The sequence below is a fragment of the Rhododendron vialii genome, chromosome 6a, assembly GCF_030253575.1.
Source record: "Rhododendron vialii isolate Sample 1 chromosome 6a, ASM3025357v1".
NCBI lineage: Eukaryota > Viridiplantae > Streptophyta > Magnoliopsida > Ericales > Ericaceae > Rhododendron > Rhododendron vialii.
In genome coordinates, this window is record NC_080562.1 from 35,424,162 (window position 1) to 35,442,445 (window position 18,284).

At 38.5% G+C, this 18,284-nt stretch overlaps 2 protein-coding genes and 1 non-coding gene across 6 annotated transcripts in view; all 3 read left to right on the forward strand.

Annotated features, from left to right (window-relative positions):
* The first annotated feature begins 4,521 nt into the window (after positions 1–4,521).
* Positions 4,522–18,284, forward strand: part of LOC131330398 (acetyl-CoA acetyltransferase 2) — a 63,500-nt gene continuing 49,737 nt past the window's right edge. The window contains exon 1 of the mRNA XM_058363965.1: positions 4,522–4,532. The gene's annotated coding sequence lies outside the window, so the exon portion shown is untranslated. The remainder of the gene's footprint in view (positions 4,533–18,284) is intronic.
* On the forward strand, positions 5,295–17,242 carry LOC131330396 (NAD-dependent protein deacetylase SRT1-like). 4 transcript variants are annotated; one of them, XR_009201109.1, is made up of 15 exons: positions 5,298–5,516; positions 7,412–7,441; positions 7,540–7,632; positions 8,337–8,456; positions 9,172–9,272; positions 10,031–10,139; positions 10,777–10,856; positions 13,262–13,340; positions 13,933–13,986; positions 14,347–14,446; positions 15,411–15,493; positions 15,690–15,757; positions 16,090–16,192; positions 16,657–17,031; positions 17,062–17,242. XR_009201109.1 is itself a non-coding variant. In XM_058363958.1 (14 exons), exons 1-14 carry the CDS (start codon positions 5,418–5,420, stop codon positions 16,948–16,950), a joined length of 1,413 nt encoding a protein of 470 aa, XP_058219941.1. In that variant the 5' UTR covers positions 5,295–5,417; the 3' UTR covers positions 16,951–17,242. The 4 variants fall into 4 exon arrangements, 3 of the variants coding, with proteins under 3 accessions (XP_058219941.1, XP_058219943.1, XP_058219942.1); XM_058363958.1 differs by having other exon boundaries at positions 5,295–5,516; positions 16,657–17,242; XM_058363959.1 differs by lacking the exon at positions 5,298–5,516 and adding an exon at positions 5,609–5,729 and having other exon boundaries at positions 16,657–17,242.
* On the forward strand, positions 8,715–8,822 carry LOC131331632 (small nucleolar RNA snoR100). The gene has a single exon (XR_009201441.1). It is a non-coding gene; the product is annotated as a small nucleolar RNA snoR100 (small nucleolar RNA).

Consider the following 18,284-nt stretch of genomic DNA (forward strand, 5'->3'; position numbering starts at 1 on the left):
GCGTACACATGATTTGACCAAGTTTGGATAACGTACCGATGTGGGGAAAATAGAATAAATTTTCTTGGAAATTCCAGTAGTATCTGATAAGTCTTTGTTTATGGGCTGGGGCGTATCTACGCAGAAGGGTCCATATTGTGGAAGTTAAAGAGGAAGCGCCAAATACTCCATATCTCAAGACTGAATAATCAAACCATACACTGACTCACCAAGAATATAAACCAATTAAAAGGGTGAGACCATGACTTTCATTTTATTTTATTTTAATACAGGGTGTCTCGGTCTAGTTTGCGTTTTACATGCACCTCAAACTAATATCTACAGTTGGCATTTCATTTTCTGATGCTTGAGGAGGGAGGTGCCCCAGAAATTTCTCATAAAAATCGATGACTGAACCTGAAATCTTAAGAAGCAAACTCGTTTGTATTTTAAAAGAGACCAAAAATCAATATATTTTTGGTCTCTTTGAAACTCGTTTATATTTCTCACAAATATATTTTTGGTCTCTTTGAAACTCTCTCAATGCATTTATTTTCTCCTATTGTAATCAAAGAGTCTATTCTAAGAAGTTTCCTCCCATCTTCCTTTTCTTTTTTTAATTACACCTAAAATTATCGTCCTTTTTCTTTCTTATTGCATGTATCTTGAAAGCTTCTAGTATCATAGAGGTTCGCTTAATTGTATCCGGAAACCTCTTTTTGTTTCGTATTTATTGCATTTCTCAATTAGTTGTATTTGTTTGTATTATTGTTCTTTTATCGGCAAATTTTTTTCGTTACAATAGGAAAACAAATGCATTGAGAGAGTTTCAAAGAGACCAAAAATCGATATAGATTGTACATAGTTATCGCTGTATTTCTTTTCGCGATCTTAATATATTGTATGTATAATAGGTTAGATATGGGGGCAGAGTTCTCCGAGGTGGAGCCCAACTTGAACAATTTCGGCCTGAAAAAGATTTTTTTCTAGCCCAATTCAATAATCGGAACTATTCATTTTTTTGAACTCGTCTAGATCATCAAACATGCCCAAAATCAAGTTGATCGCATTCGTTCAATTATATTTCGGAACACATTATTGCAAAAACTGGTTGAAATGGGTTTTGATCCAATATTGCACTCTTATTCGTGCAAGAGTGCAATATTCAAAAATCATATCAAATGATGCCAAATCAAATCCGTTTCTGGCATATTCGATGTTCTCAACAAGTTAAGTAAAATGAAAGGTTTTGATCATTGAGTTGAGCTATGATAGAGTCATTTTTGGACTAAAATTGTACTCTCCAATTCATTTGAAGGATTGGCGACAAGGGATGAGGAGAGGGCAAAAGTGGTGGGAGGCTCCGAGGCGGCGGGGCGACAGGATGGGTTGTGGAGAAGATGTATGCATGTGAAGAAAAATTTTGTTCTTGAAGTTACGAATTTTATTCTTTATGCTATTTTAAGGGTAAAACTGGAATAAATATAACCATATCGTTTGGTTGTTCTCAAGAGAAAAGTTAGGCTCTATTTGAAACTTGTGAAAAAGAAGCAAAAATAGCAGAAAATGATCAAGAGAAAAATTAAAGGTTAAGAGAAAGTAGAGAGAAGTAGAGGAAAGTTGAACTTGTTTTTAGAATCAAACAAGGGTTACCTACTTGGAAATGCTAAAGTAGGTGACCAAACCCCATAATGTTACCCCTCTCTCTCTCTTTTATGACAAATGTTACCCAATTTCGTGATGAATGTTATGTGCGGGACATCGTAAATAAAGAGATGTTCAAAATGTTATGCATTTTTGTTATAATTTGTCATGACACTAGCGTATGCCCGTGCCTGAAGGCACGGCTCGAACAATTAGCACACGGAAATAAATACTGAACTTGCGTGTAATATACAGCTCAAATAATCACCACACACAAATTAATACTAAACTTGCTTGCAATATACAAACTCGTGTCCAACAGATTCAACTATGCGATAAACAATAACGCAATATATCCATTGATAAATATCACAATCTTAATGAAAAGGAAATATAGGTAGCAAATATACAAAGAATGATTGAAGAACTCACCTCAGTGGTTTCAGTGAAGTAGATTTTGGTGGTATTGAACTTCTCGAGAGAGAGAGAAGCGGGGGGGGGGGGGGGGGGGGGGGGGGGGGGGGTTGTGTTTTTGTAAAGAAAGTAAAGAAGAAAAATGTGAAAATGATATGAACGATGTATAGAAAATTCTATTTTCGGTGATTTTCGTGATATACGTTTGACAGCTTAGAAATAGAAAAAAGAATGTTGACTTTGATTTTGGTGATCTCGGTGGTTTTGATTTCGATTTTGTACAAAGGTTATATATGATTTTCATTGTCATTTGAATAATGCCTTAATGGGTGGTTTTAAATACAATGCCTTACTGGGAGCAATTTATGAGAGAGAGAGAGAGAGAGAGATAGATATGTAGGTTAATACATTAGGAAACCTTCATTCATTCCTTAGGTTAATACATTAGAAAACTTTCATTCCTTTAATCCAACGGCTATAACCCTCACTAAATACAATTGAACGACTGTAGATGAATCTATGTTTATATGTATAGACATTTTCGATGGAAAACCGCTCTGTTTTATAATATAGATTTTATGATATTATTTTGTTACACAATTTTGAGATTTTTGTAGCCTCATTCGTGATTTTTTTCCGTTACCCTTCTTTTGGTTTAATGCCTTCATGTGGTAAAATTCAATGGGAATACAGTATCCATGTCGTGATACTTTAGCATTCCTCTACTCTCTTTCTATTTTTTTTTCCAAAAGTTCCAAATGTAGCCTTAAGAATGGATGCACGTTACAAGCAAACTTCTATATACACGTTCTTTTTTACTTGCACCTACCTCCGCAATCAATCCTATAATTCTTATGAGCCGGGTGCAATGCTCTTTGAGGAATAAATGATGATATTTCTTTAGGATCACAAAGGATGTTTTCTCAGGGCCGGCTCTGGGAGTTCGTCAATGAAGCAACTGCATCGGGTTTCAGATTTTGAACCCAAGAAAGGGGCTCCAAATGGTATTAATTATCTACATGTATTATAATCTTCGTTATGTAACTTGCGGAGCACAAAAAAAATCTTCATTACGAAACTTGCTGATAAAAAAAATGGCTTACGATCAAACTTGCTATGACCAATCGGTACTATGGGACCAATCGGTCCCATGATAATCGATATCATGAACCAATCACGTACGGGTAATTCATAACAAGATCAAGCTCAATGATCAAAAGAATATGGAATATATATATATACACACATCCCACCGGCAAAGAGATTTGAAAATGAAAGCATATCGTACACCGCCAATTACCTCCCGCTACGATCACCACCTTTGCACATGTACGTGGATCCTAATGCCTCAGAATATCATAACTCAAGATCTGGATATGATCGAACAATATCTCCATGCTCAAGTGAAGGTCCGCAGAAGGTACACCGAGTCAAGCTGCAAGAGTTAAAAAAATGGTACACTGGACTTGTGTGTCCAACACGTCCCGGATACGGGTACAAAGGTCAACACATCATTGGGCCCTCGAGAAGTTGCTTGGGCATGTTTTTTGGATAAAAATGGATCAAAAGAAATGTTTTCTAGCGGGCCTTTTGGACTCGGATTGCGGGCCTATTTTGGCCTACCAAACATCGGAATCGAAAACTTATAGCATCTCAAAAAACAAAAAGTTGTTGAAAGTTGAATTTTTTGTTCTAACATCACATGGAAACGTTATGCCCAAAATACTGAGGGCTGTCCAGGAGCAAAAACAGGACGTTCGGTTGGATGTCCAGGTCTCAGATCCGATAATTTTTTCAATGTCGGGTAGGCACGGGCCACGTGGTGCTAAGCACGCATCTCGGCCATCCAAATGTGTTTTGGACGGCCCAAATCTGTTTGGGTGTGCCCATCCGGCACTGACAAATTCCTCCTCAGATCCGGTCGCATGCGTTCGATGCTCCATTATGGCAGCAGCCCTGCAACCTTTGTTGATCCGAATGCAAACCATTAACTATCAGTTAGCCGAGAGAAGATAACTAGTCTCTCACAGAACGCCCCCTCAGGTCTGGACTCTGGAGCCCCTTTCTCACGAGTTTGTACTGCCTCCAACCTTTTTTTTTTGCCTAGCCCAAAAAAGAATTTGGCGTTTTGTAACCTTTTTGTTTTCAATTTTTGATTTTTGGTTTGAAGTTTTTGAAAACTAATGAAGAAAACTCGTTTGGCAACAATTTTCTTCTCATAAACTTTTTTAGAGTTTTTGTAAATTATGAAAACTATAAAAAGGTGTTCTCTACAGTTTTTTTTTTTGAGAAACACAAATATTACCAAATATATTTTTGTTTTTGCTTTTATGAAAACATAAAACTGAAAAGGTTATCAAACACAAATATTCACTTCCCTAAGAACACCGCCACGTGGTTCTCAAATTCCTCACCATTGATTGATGTGGCTTTATACATTCGATCTTGGGCCCAACATGTGATTTGGAAGCACTAAGTCTAAATCAATTACACAAGTTCACTGCAAACTACGTGGGGCTTACTTCTGGCCTCACAAAAATATAAAAATATTTGTAAATTTTAAAATATTTTTTTTATGGAGCCATATAAAAAATTAGTTTTTAACGGATATCAGTAGATATGTTTTCTAAATTTATAGGAGCGAAACTGCTCTTGTACTTTTGTGGAGCCGGAGTAGGCCCCACGTGGTATACGGTCGACTTGTGCGGCAGACGTAGCATGCTTGATACTCCTTCTGCCCCAATTTAATAATAGTCCCTTTTGATAGTTTCCGTGAGTTCTCACCACTTTTTAATTTAATTAATTATATAGTGTAATTTATAATTAACAATATAGTATTATAGAATTATACAAAATATATTAAACAAGGTTCATATCGGATATAAAATTTATTTTTAATTTAAATACCTAATTAATTTTTTATTCAATTAAAATGGAACGAATGACAATTAAATTGGGATGAATAAAGAATTAAAAAGGCCGAAGTAACCACTTGGCAGTGATGGGGAGAAAATTTTCAGTGCCGGGTGAGCACGGCCACGTGGTGCCTGTACACGCATCTTACTTGTTTAAATGCATTTTGAATGATCCAAATTTATTTGGATAATTTATTTTGGACTGCCATAATGAGCGCACGGACACTCCGTGGCCGTGCTCACCTGGTAGTGAAAAATTTCTCGTGATGGGGACGATTGCGCGATCTCTTAACTAAATAAATTTTTTTTTTAAAAAACACCTCTTCAACGAAAAAGCGGCCTTGTTTGGTTATTGTCTCCTTTTAAAACCCAAATGTGCTTCTCTCTCCTCTCTCTGTGACTGTGAAAAAGTTCCAGCGAGGGGTGGTTAAGTGGAATTCTTCGAAGAGAATCCAACGTATACGTATGTCTCTGGGTTACGCGGAGAAGCTCTCTTACAGAGAGGATGTGGGCACCGTTGGAATGTCCGAGATTTTCGACCCACCCGACGCTTTGCAGCAAAAAGTGGGTTTTTTTTCTTTCTTTACTCCTGATTACGTTTGTTTTTTACCGTTTTTGTTTTTCCATTGTTGTAAAGCGATTCACTGGCTCATATTATCTTTGGCATACACTTTGCGTTCGCCTTTGCATGACTGTAAGACCCAATAGAGATCAACATATGCTTATTTTCTGGTGATTTTGGAGTGTCTTTGTTGGGTCTAAAACTGCTTTGATTAGGTAGGTTTCTATTTTATTTTGTTTTGTTTTTCGGGTTTTTACGTGTGCATTGTGCTAAATGGTTGTATTACTTGTTTGGTTTGGGATTTTGGATTTGGGAGGAGAGAGAGAGAGAGAGAAAGAGAAAAAGAAATGAGAGTAATAATTAGTGAGAAAAGTTTTTGGGGACTGCGCAGAGAGAAGGTTTGGGTCTAGAGAGTAATTATTAGAGTTTTTGTTGGGTTCATATATCTGTGAAGATAGTAATCCAGATGGATTGTAGAAGAATTTTAGGGTAGAGATTCTGTGAATATTGGTGGGATAGTTTTCTTTTTCAGAAGTAATTTATTCCTTTGCCATATTTATACAAAATCTGCTTCAGTGTCCAGTAGATGTGTTACTGAGGTATTCTGCTAATTATGACCACTGAGAATGGAGAATCGAGAGATTTGATCGACTTTGATTTTTGATGTTTTTACTTTAAATATGTTTTCAGTTTTGGAGACTTGGCATGGATTACTCTCTCATGTGAGGCTTATGGGAAAGTGTTCACGTCTTACTGCACCTAAAGAATTTGGTGGTCTTAGAGATTATAACTCAGAGCTCATCTTGTTATGCTCTTATCTTTCTTATGAGCTGAGATGACTTATGAAAGAAACTTAGATTTCAGGGAAAAGACCCTGATATGTACATGTTTACGGGTTGTAGTGTTGTACAAAGTGGGAACACCAGAGTTTACTCTCCCCTAGCATGCAGTATGCACCCCCGTCCCACCCCAAATGTTGTTGTCATGTTGTGGCCATGGGTTTTGTTAGAATATTATTAGTAGTCGTTTGTCTTGCCCCACATCAGTTAATGTATTCTTGTATCAAGAGATTACTAATATAAATAACAAGTCTTTATGTTAGGGTTATTTAACACCCTACACACTTTTTCTTATCTCTGACGACGTGGTATCAGATGCGTATGCAGTATATAGTTCAATATTATTTGGTAATTTGTTGCATCATTGAAGGAATGTACTTGAAATCGAATGGTATCAAAGAAACATGTGAAGTTTCTAATTTTCATCCATGCGAACGGTTACAATTGTTTGTTTTTCTAGTTAATGTGAGTTTCCTTTTCATCAAAAAACATTAAAGGTGGAGAATCCAAGTACTAAATTGGGTACAGGTGTCGGATCACATATCCCACACCCTTATCCATGCGTAGATTGTCGGAAACCGGTATCTACATATGTTTACAAGGGTACATGTGACAGAGAGTATAAGCAATTTATCTCGGAGTTTATGGACTTGGAAGTTCTTTTTGGTTCCTCTTTGTTGAATTACCTAAGCAATTGGAATAGATTTTTATGATTATTTCAAAGCACCCAAGTATATCTTTGTGCTTGCTTGCTTATTTATTTATTACCTGTTTTCGGGGATAGGCATACAGTATCTGTGCAAGTTTTTCGATGGTTGAGTTTCTCTGTGTTGTTCAGGATGTGAATCGTCTCTCGTACTCTGAAATTATGTCATAGTATAACTTTGGTTTGCTCATTTGGTATTGATACTGAGAACTTGTTACTATCACCAGTGAAGATTATACAAGTTTGAAGTTTCACATGTCTAGTGATTTTCTATTTTGTATGCTTTCTTTAGAAAGATGTTCTGAGATTTTGGTTCAGTTCTATGTTCTGATTGTTTGACCGTGCAATGCAGATTGAGCAGCTTGCAATGATGATACATAAGGTCTAATTCTAAAGCTTGCGTGTCTCATGTTCTTTTACAGCGCGGATAACATCTCTGCTAGATTAATTGTCAGTTAACCTTTTTACCTGTACGTGCAGAGTAAGCATCTAGTAGTATTTACAGGTGCAGGAATATCAACTTCCTGTGGGATACCTGATTTCCGAGGTCCCAAAGGCATATGGACACTTCAGGTGAAACCCATGATTTCTTACGTTTAAAATTCCCCCCTACAAGTAATAGGTATTAAATTTAAATGACATCAATGGGGATGCAACCAAGGTACAGTACAAGCTCACAAAACAAAACAAGGCGAAACCAAAAGGTTTATCGAGACTCTGCGGATAAAAAAAGGAAGAAAAATGTCTATTGACTCTATGCAATCAAAAAGCCATATACCAGGCTCATATGCAAGGAATTATTAAAGTCAAGTACTTGGTTCAATCTAGGCAAAACAATTTCCCAATCCCAACTTTGTAAAATAGAAGGAAACTTATTAGTCTTTCACCGGGATCGAGGTGCTATTATGATCCAGAAAAGACCGGGGAAAATACCTGGATTGCCTATAGAACAGATTCTCCCTACCACTTATCCATTCAAAGACAAGTCACTAAGCATCAGGCATACACTTCCAGATAATTGCAGAATGACGGTGGGCAGACGATCAAGGCCTTCGTGTATGATGCTTTTATGGTTATCCCTACTCTAGATAGAGATAGTGGTAACCCCAACTATTGATAGTCTGGCCCAACAGTAGTCCTACTATAGCTACAGAAAGGGGGTGGCCTCACCACTAAGCATTTCCCCTGTTCTTCTCAGCATCTCCAACCACTTCTGTAATCTCTGTAGTCATATTGTCGATCTAGTGGTTTGTTTGATCTGGTTATGTTGACTGCAGCGTGAAGGCAAAGGTGTGCCAGAAGCTTCCTTACCTTTTGATCGTGCAATGCCTAGTATTACACATGTGGCTTTGGTTGAACTTGAGAAAGCTGGTATCTTGAAATTCGTTATTAGCCAGGTTAGTTATTTTTTAGTTTACTCGCAAGTTTTCAACGTTGAACTTCCTGAACTCAAGGATGGTTGATGAGATCTCTATAAATTTCAGTCCTATCATTTACCTAAATAATTTAAACTTTGTCCCTGAATCTCTTGTATTCTATACGTCCAACACTTGATGGAAAGAGCATTTGTTTCTCAAGCTCTTTAGATTTTCTTTTTTTTTTTTTTCAAGCCGGAGATGGATTTCGCAATTGTGCATACCTATGCTCTGGACTATCAATGAAGGAATGATGGTAATGTGCACATAAATTGATTTGGGTCTCTAGGCCTGCCCTCTCTGATGCCATTTGGCTTTGATTTGGAGGCATGGTTTTACAACAAAACGTCCATGTAGCTCCTCGGTTCTTGGAGGTTTTGGGGGGCCATTATTTTAGTGGTATTCTGAGAGCAGCCACTTTGTGCATATATTGCCAAAGGTTAGGTCTGTCTCCAATCATCCCCGCCCATACCCCCAATGATTGGGGACTAGATGGGTTATGTTATGTTGTTGTAGATGGATTTCGCAAGGAGTTTGTGCACATTTCTATGATCTTTGCACTTCCGTCTTGTCAAGTTCCCTTTTATCTTAGCAATCTCCTATTAAGTCTTGTATTCATCAAATGGGCTTTCATATGTGGATTGTTAAGTCTCTCTCTTGGCTTTTTAGCTGATTGTTGAATCTTGGTATCTTTTAGAATGTGGACAGCCTCCATCTGCGATCTGGAATACCAAGAGAGAAACTAGCAGAATTGCATGGGAATTCGTTCATGGAAATTTGCCCCAAATGTAGAGCAGAGTAAGTGTGTTTTGTGTTGCTTATGAGAAGCTCTGAATTTAGAGTCCGTAATTTCCTCGGTTCCAGGAATTGCCTACTAGGTTGAGGAGTCCACTCCGGAACCTCGTTTCGGCAGCATAAATTAGGTTGCGTAACAACTGTGATCCCACCGAGATATGGTCATTGTCTTCTCGGATGGGATCGCTCAAATATATGAATAGGGTGAACAAAAACCTACCAAAAGCTTTAACAGCCATCAAATTATGAAAATCTTCATACTTTTGGAGAGAGAATGAAATAAAAAGTGTAACATCAACTTCAGAATGAAATTAGTACTTACTCTAGTAACATCATATTCATTGAAATTTACAAATCATATGAAAACAAAGTTTGCAGTCAATACCAATCTTATAACTAAGGATAATATATGGTCCTTTCGTCTTTGGATATATGATATTTTCAAAACGCTCTCCTAGGCACTCCCAACCGACGCTTCTTCTATGTGGCCTGCCTCTGTTAGCCACCGCCCCTGCAACTGGAATTTTAGACCCCGTTCGTTTAAGGGTTTTGGATTCTGGATTCTAATCATTATCCTATTTCCCTTCAATTACTCCTCTCATTTTTCTCTCTATCTCTCTCCAATCATTATCCCTATTTTCAATCCTTACTCTATTTCTCCCTGCACTCATTACCTACACTCCTCTTATAGTCTGGATTCTGGTGTTAAGATTTAGAATCCTATAATTAGTGACTTTAATACGTTTGCTTGATGTTCGAAGGTATTTGCGAGATTTTGAGGTGGAGACAATTGGGTTGAAGGAGACATCCCGGCGCTGTTCTGATGTGAATTGTGGGGCGAAACTGAAGGATACGGTTCTCGATTGGGAGGTAACTATGAGCCTTATTTCGCTGTTTTTCATTCTATTTAGTAGCAGAGAGGTACATGTGCCCACTCTCAGTTGTTGGTTATCTGAGAGAATGCCTTGTGTCGTGGAATATTATCACATGGTTCCCTTGTTTTCGTCATAGGTTGCATACATTGCAATCAAAAGCATGGAAAACCTTCATTCCAATGCTGATGATTCGATGAATGTGGTGACCTTTGTCTTGTAGTACATGCAACCTTCTGATGATTCGATGAATGTGCAGTGTTCTAAAACTCACTACTCGCTCGGCCAGGAACCTTGGAGCGAGTACTCGGCGTTAGTCGGCGAGTACTCGGCGAGTAATGCCCTACTCGGCGAGTAATGCCCACCGAGTAGGGGATCAGTCCCCTCGGCCAGGCACCTTGGAGCGAGTACTCATCAAGTACTCGGCGAGGAATACCGAGTTTTAGAACACTGTGAATGTGGTACATGTGCCTACTCTCAGTTGTTGGTTATCTGAGAGAATGCCTTGTGTCGTAGAATATTATCACATGGTTCCCTTATTTTCGTCATAGGTTGCATACATTGCAATCAAAAGCATGGAAAACCTTCATTCCAATGCTGACGATTCCATGAATGTGGTGACCTTTGTCTTGTAGGATGCGTTGCCCCCAAAAGAAATGAATGCAGCTGAGAGACATTGTCGAATGGCTGATATAGTGTTGTGCTTGGGAACAAGGTAGATCACTATTATTACATACCTGCATGTTATTTCTTTACTTGTGTTGATTTTCCAGTTTATGTAGTCCTCGGCTACACCAGACAAATGAGGAATAGTAATTGGTTATTGTTTTTGTTGGATCGTCGAATGTCGTCTTTAGTGGACTTTTAGGGTTATGGAGTCCCATTAAGGGGTTTTTACATGTAGCTCCTGTTTGGACCCCCTCTTCCCGCACACTCCAGAAAAAAACCGGAAATGCACCGTTAAGGATTTCTGGAATATTTTCTCAAAATTGCCCCTGTAAAAGTGTCTAAATCACAAAAATCCTGTAATAGGAAAGTGCACCCTAAACCCTATGAAAGTGCCTAAACCCTAGGGTACCCTACGCTACCCTATAATATGAAAGTGCACCCTAAACCCTATGAAAGTGCCTAAACCCTAGGGTTTAGGCATTTTTATAGGGTTTAGTGAATTTCGTGAATTTTAATAGTATTTGAAAGGTAAAAGGGTAATTTTATCATGAGGTTGTACTTGGAGGTAAGTAAAAACTGAGTTCATCCTTAATGGCAATTAAGTGCACTGTTTCTATCCTTAGAGGTAATTTGCTGTCCCATTAATGGATGATGATACTGTTGTGTTTGTACCCATTCATAGGTCATGTTTAAGGCTTTAAGCATAGGATTGGTGGTAGACAGTAATTCTGCTTTCTGGCTTCTCTAGGATATCTGTTTTTATTGACACTGGAATGCAAGTCTGGCAATTTCTTCCACATGCTTGATTGTCGGCATCATGAATGACTTGTAATGGCTACTTATTTAAGCCTTTTCTCATTTGAGTCTATCCTAGACTTTTTTGCTGAAATGTTTAATAATGCTCGAAAATGGAACAGTTGTGGAAATAACCTTTCAAATCTGTCTTATTTTGCCCATTATGTTTTCCCCCTTAAACAGATAGTATTATATATAATGTGAAAAGCTTATGCCCATAAAACATCAAGTAACCTTGTGCAATGGAGTCATGTCGCATGATTGTCCGTTTGGTGAAGAACACGAGCCTGCATGCTGGTCTGTGTGGCATTTAAGATGGCCTTATGGTATGTGCTTTGAGAGGCATAACTAAGGTGAGGGATGACTTTTGAAGATGCATCTCTATCAATGCGGGTATTGGTTGTCGGGTTAATTTGGGCAGTATAATGGGCACTAGCCTTTGGGAAAATCTTCAAGGACCCATTCAGATTTCTTGCTTGAAAAGTAGTGCCATCGAAGGCCCCTCCAAGGGTAAAGTTCACTATGGATTTGTGTTGTGGAAGTAATTGTTATCTTGTACTGCATTACGTTGTACCCTTAGTTTGGGAATCCATTATTACAAATGTTGGTTGTAGCTTGTGTTTTCCTTGGGTGGGGTCAGGTAAGGTCCATAAGGACCTTTTTGCTTGGGGATGTCTGAGGACAGGTAATAGCAAGGCTTGAACAGTAGCTTTTTTAATGCCTCGAGAGAGAAGGAAACTCAATTTGTGCTGTGCCAGGAATGGTAACGTCATATGATTTGGACTTAGAAACGTTATTCTAACGGTAGCTTGATAAACATAACATATTTGTTGAGGCTGTTTTAAAAACTTGGAAGCAATGTTTTAAAACCCAGATTGGACCGGCAAGATTGGACAGGCCAATTTGACCAGTTGGCTCGTTGACCGGCCACCACTCCGGTCCGGTCACCCCTCAAAATCTTTGGCTTTAAAAAGTGGATAAACCCGCTTGAACCAGTTGAGAACCGGCAAACCGGTTGGATTTCCATAGAACCAAGCCGCTTTGAAACTTGGAAAAGTCCAATTTCTTAGGCCAGCAGCGCCAGCTGGCATTAAATGACCTTATTAAGGTTTGCCCATTTATATAGAAAGGCAACTTCAGCCTTTTGATCTCTTTTGCTGACGTGGGATTAGTGCGTAGGGAGAAAAACTTTCAAAGACCCAAGGAGTAGTAGTTTTTTTGGTTTTCCAGTGTAATTTTTTCTTTTTACATCTATAACTACTACATTAGTTATTAATGTATTTTATTATGACATCACGGTTCAATTTCGGTCGATCCGCGGTGAACGAGTGACCCGTCCACCCAATATATTTTCCGGGTAACTCTGGTTTCCGGATTTCAAAACATTGCTTGGAAGCACAGTACTTTCAGAAATCACTTGCCAATTGAAGAAAAACACTTTCAGAAATTACTAAACAACTTGACAAGTCGTGGCCCCTCATCACCTTTTCTAATGCAATTTTATATTGTCTGTCACAAAATAGGGACTTGGTTTATTTACCTCATCGTTTTGCACTTTTGCTTATTACAATATGCAACTTTAGTTTCTGCTTCAAGTGTCTTTTTTGCTCCCTTCTATTTTCCGTCGAATGACTTTGTGTAAACTCTGGTGTGCAGTTTGCAGATCACTCCAGCTTGCAACCTCCCTTTAAAATGTCTCCGCCTGGGGGGAAAGATTGTCATTGTCAACCTTCAGGTATTTCCTTTCTTCCTTCTGTTTATTCTCTTTCTTTCTTTAACGGCAGTCATTCCACCCGGAGAAGAGAAGTTTTGACTGACTATACGAATTATTATTGCCTTTAGTTCATATATACCTACATAAGTTAGCCAGATAGGGATTGAACACGGTGCAAAATTATGCTAAGTGGACGGCAAACAGGAACTCTAGATGTATAAATGCATTATCATGAATTTACGCATGTTGTGTAGGAAATTAAGGAGTAGTCTGGGAAACAAAATGTCGGAATTGATGCAAAATTTCAACGGATGTCTCTTCTTCTTCTCCTGATTACATTGAAATTTCAGTTAAAATCCAAAGAATAACTTCAATTCTTATGTTGTTCTTCTTGCTTGCGAGGGATTTGAAAATGTGTTCTGTATTTCTATGCTATAATAATACAAAGATCCTAGCTAATCACTCGTTTTCTCCGTATCAGCAGCATAAACACGTAGAGAATACAACTATGCATCTGCATTATTATTGTTTTTTCTTCATATTCGCGTTAAACGTTACTATCATCTGTGGTTTACCTTGATAGCTACTTACGAGTGGTCTTATGACTTTGTAGCAAACTCCAAAAGACAATAAAGCAAGTTTGGTGATTCGTGGGCTCGTTGACAAGGTACATACATTTTATCCAGAGATTCAAATATCTAACCTTGAGTAATTTTGATTGCATTGAAGTTGTTAACACTGGTGCGTCAATTAAAAGGTGGCAATTGTATGAGTTTGAATGCCATTCGTTTCTATTCAAAGTGTTAGACCAAGCCTCCAGTGTGCACTGCTTTCAAGGGTTTCAGGCATCCTTTTTTCCACTTACCAAAAGAGGATGAATGGAGGATATCATTTCATTTTTCTGAAGCAGTTATATTTGTTTCAGAAATTAAGCATGGACTATATTATAATCAACATGCAAAAAAACTTGTTTGTATTGACTTGTCCGTTTCTGCCAAGAGTTGGCAATTGACTTGAGCTAGAGCAGGTAATTGCAGGGGTGATGCACTATCTTAATTTGCGAATTCCTCCGCATGTTCGGGTGGATCTCTTTGAAATAATTTTTACTCAATTTCACCGCACTTCAGGTATATCTCTTTGCCTGTATTATGGCTTGCTACTATTATTGTCATTCATCCATATAACTTCGCTTATTGCCCGACAACTTTGTATTTAGTCTATTGACCCTATTCCATGAAAGACACCAGAAGGGGTGAAACCTCTGTATGCCGTTGGAAATGTATCGTCAAAAGGGATGGATTGACTATTCTCAATACATCTAGTCTTAGGATTAGTAGCAAACTAGCATGAAAATAAGATTGTGAGTCGTTTTTGCTCTGGAGATTCGTCTTTACAAAGTTACCAGATTTGAAGGAAGCCTCTCTTCCAGATGCTACCTTCTTAGCTGATTCAATGTGGGCCCTGTTTGCGAAGACTAATAGCTTTGGAAAATAGGGAGGTAAAGTTGGCTGGCTCTTCTCCTGGTATGTTCAATGATCTGGCAGATTGAGGTGTGAGATGGTGTCCCTTGTTGGCTGTTGCCCCTGCTGGGGATGTAGGGAAGAGAGATTCCTTTGGAGACAGCATTGCTCATCTGGTTAAGCTGTTCTCTCTGCTGCTAATTTGAAGAGGCATTTTCCTCAGGGAGATGTGGAACCTTATGTAATTGGTGTTTCTATTACCTTGGTTTAGCAGACAAACAGCCTGTGATCCGCTAATGAGTTGAATTAAGAGCAGTGTGGGTGGAGAGCAATGTAGGTAGGGTAGGGAGGGTCAAGTTGTTCATAATGAGGTATACTTGGAAAGGAAGGAATCAGGACTCATGACAAGTGTGGCGCTCCGTGTTTCATAATTTGAAGCACTTGCTTTTGATCACTTAATTGGCTCTCGAGTCTTTCCCTGCTATCTTCTCATTCAGATTCCTTTGCAGATTTGATAGATGATGACTACATCTGAATTTTGAATATATGGTTATACCAAATAGAATCCTAACTGCTTGAGTATCAACTACCGAATTTGTGATAGTGTACTGTCATTTTACATGCAATGCAGAGAAAAAGTATGCCAAATGGACCCTTAAAGTGGGTAGTGTACATGGGGAAAGAGCTCAAGTGCCATTCATTAAATCAATAGAGGTACATTCCTCTTTCTTTAATTGTACGTGTGTTCCTTGTTGGAATGATTTTCTTCATAGACATCTCATATGTCTGATCCGAAATTTGATAAATTTCTTAATCTATTAACTATTTCAGTACCTAGATTCTGTCTTGTTTTTCAGCAGAGAAGTTTATGGACCCTGTGGCTTATCTATGTCTTGCATTTAATATCCAGGTCTCTTTCCCAGGGAGGCCAAAATTGAAAGAAGCTGTGTTACATCAGCAACCATTTGTGCTGAAAAGGTATGTTCATTGGGACAAGCACTGCAACTGCTCGAAGTAATTTGTTTCCCTGTCCAATTTTTAAACTTTTCCTTCTGGAGTTGCTTAAGACTTGGACTTGCTTAGTTGCTTATGTTTGGCTAGCATTATGATGCACCAATACTGTATGTCCATGCCGAGGCGTTACGATCCCAACACATTTCTAGCACCATGTAGCCCTTTTTTGGCTGGTGAAAGGAGGAAAAAGAAAAATTGTCATTGACAATCAAATGTAAAATTCAGTTTGTATGTTGTATAGACCTGTGTAATTACCATGCTTCTCTGATATCTGTGTGTATATATTGATATGCCAGGGAATCACTTAAAACTAGCCCATTGAAAGTATTCTTGAAGCTTAATTTCAGTGATGGTTGTGGGTGTCAGTGCACCAACATTGAGGTCCCAATTAACTTCCGAGTAAGAACCTGGACCCTTAAGCGGTTAAGTCTTTTCCATTTCTCTTTGTTTTCATTCTGTCTGTCACGACTGCAAACTAACATAGATTATCCAAACATGACATATTTGCGGAGATTCAGCTCTTATGCTTTGGATTTGTCTGCTGTTCTTTCCATATACAAACCAATCAGATCAGCACCCTTTATCTTTCTTGGGTACTCTCATTTCATGTCAAAATAAATAGTTCCTGTTATACTACGATTTTATATCATGGCCTCATGTAGCAGTTTGACCTTTCAAATCAATGCGAATCATGCCTTACCTCATCTGGATTCCCTTTGTTAATCATGCCATTCTTGCAAAATTAATTCTTTTCCCATCCTTTTCATGACTGCATATATTGTCATTTTTTTAATTTTAGATGGAAAGAAGAGCTAGAAAGAAACTGACTATTATTCACCTGTTGTCATGTTTCTGCTATTCAGGCATCATTGGACAATTTTAACCAAGACAAGAATACTGTGACTCGGAAACTCAGGGACACAGCAATTCAAGATCAACGCTGTGGGCAGTTTTTGGTAGTTGAGAAAAGAATTCAATCCAATCCGAAAAGGGAAATGACCATATATGCTGTAGCTACAAACATGGTCTGTTACGATGGTTCCCTGTCAAGCTCTCATTTCTCTGAAGCCCGTCCTGAAAGCAAATACAACTTGTTGAAAATGCAAGATGATATGATTGCCACTGAAGTGCCTGTGAAGAAACAGAAAATCCATTAACTTCATTTTTGCTCTTTCTGGATGCTGATTTTTGTGACCACTATCACTTGTCAGGATTTAGGGATGACTTACCATGTTGATGATATAGATATAGATATAGATATAGATATAGATATAGATATAGATATAGAAAGTGGATGCTAACAGTTCGGGTTCTCAACCGCCACAAATATGAAGGGGGAGGGAAGATGCATGTCACTTCTCCTTTCTTGTAAATTTGTGTATAGTTTTGGTTAACACTATTCATGAAAAAAATGGTTTTTCAAGATGAAGGCCTAAGAGCTTTTGGATACTTTTCCCGCTTGCTAGATTGGAAGAATGGCTAGATACTGTAGTATTGTTTTCCTATTCTTCCTGGTACACCGTCATTTCCCTTTTTTGGATATGGTAGTAAAAGTTTACCTGCAAGCTAGGTTTAAGAATGGTTGCATGGGTTTGTTTTTTTTTACATGCAAGAAACCTACTCTCACTTAATCTAAGGAGGTAGGGAATGAGTCAATGAGATCCTTAAAGTGAGATTCGAACTCAGGAATTTGTCTTGGGTGGGGGAGATGTTCTAGTTGGACTTCCTCTGGTGAATCTCTCTGGATTCGGATCTGGACTAAGCTCCTCCCTCCCCAACTAAGTCTACAAGACAGGATGCCTAGCCGGCAGTAGTCGACGGTAGGCATTTTGATGGCTAAATAAGTCCTAGATGAAGGAGAACGGAAGTACAGAACTTAGGATGGGGATGGCATACCGCTTTTAGGTTGAGTACTATACATTATATATAGAGAGTTGCATGCCTTGGCCCTTGGGCTCCAAGCTAGTTTGTGCTTAGCACTTCTCTCTTGTGATGTCACGAATAACTATCTCTAGGTCTGATGTCATCCATGACGATTGCTGAGTGTCACGGTGTCGTGGAGCACATAACCAAGCCACATGGCTGGACAGAAAGCAATGTTATGTGGCCGGACATGACAGTTAAATGGACAGAAAATAATGTCATGTGGCCGGACATGACAGTTAAATGTGGCGATCCTCCAAATCTGACCCTACACATTGGCCCGCTTGCAAAAGTCCTAGGCTGGGTGACCCATATAGTCGCTAAGAGAATCTCTAATAGTGGTGTTAAAAATTGTGTTATATGACGTAAAATATAGAAAGTGGATTCCTATTTTTATTTGTTAAGAGAGGGTAAATTTAGAGAATGAATGTGTATTGTAGTAGTGTAGTTAGTATTGTAATTATATGACCAAAAAAAAAATGTAAAAAGTGGGTCCACGCCATTTTTCTTTTCATCAGCCTCTTTATTTTCTCTCTCCTCTCTTTCTTTTCACCAGCCGGTCCCTCTA

What these genes read in the sequence shown, in the direction of transcription:
- LOC131330396 (XM_058363958.1), top strand. Translation starts at nt 5,418, where the DNA reads ATGTCTCTGGGTTACGCGGAGAAGCTCTCTTACAGAGAGGATGTGGGC. An exon ending in TTCGTGGGCTCGTTGACAAG is followed by an intron (nt 13,987 to 14,346) that starts GTACATACATTT and finishes GAGCTAGAGCAG; the next exon opens with GTAATTGCAGGGGTGATGCA. An exon ending in CAACCATTTGTGCTGAAAAG is followed by an intron (nt 15,758 to 16,089) that starts GTATGTTCATTG and finishes TTGATATGCCAG; the next exon opens with GGAATCACTTAAAACTAGCC.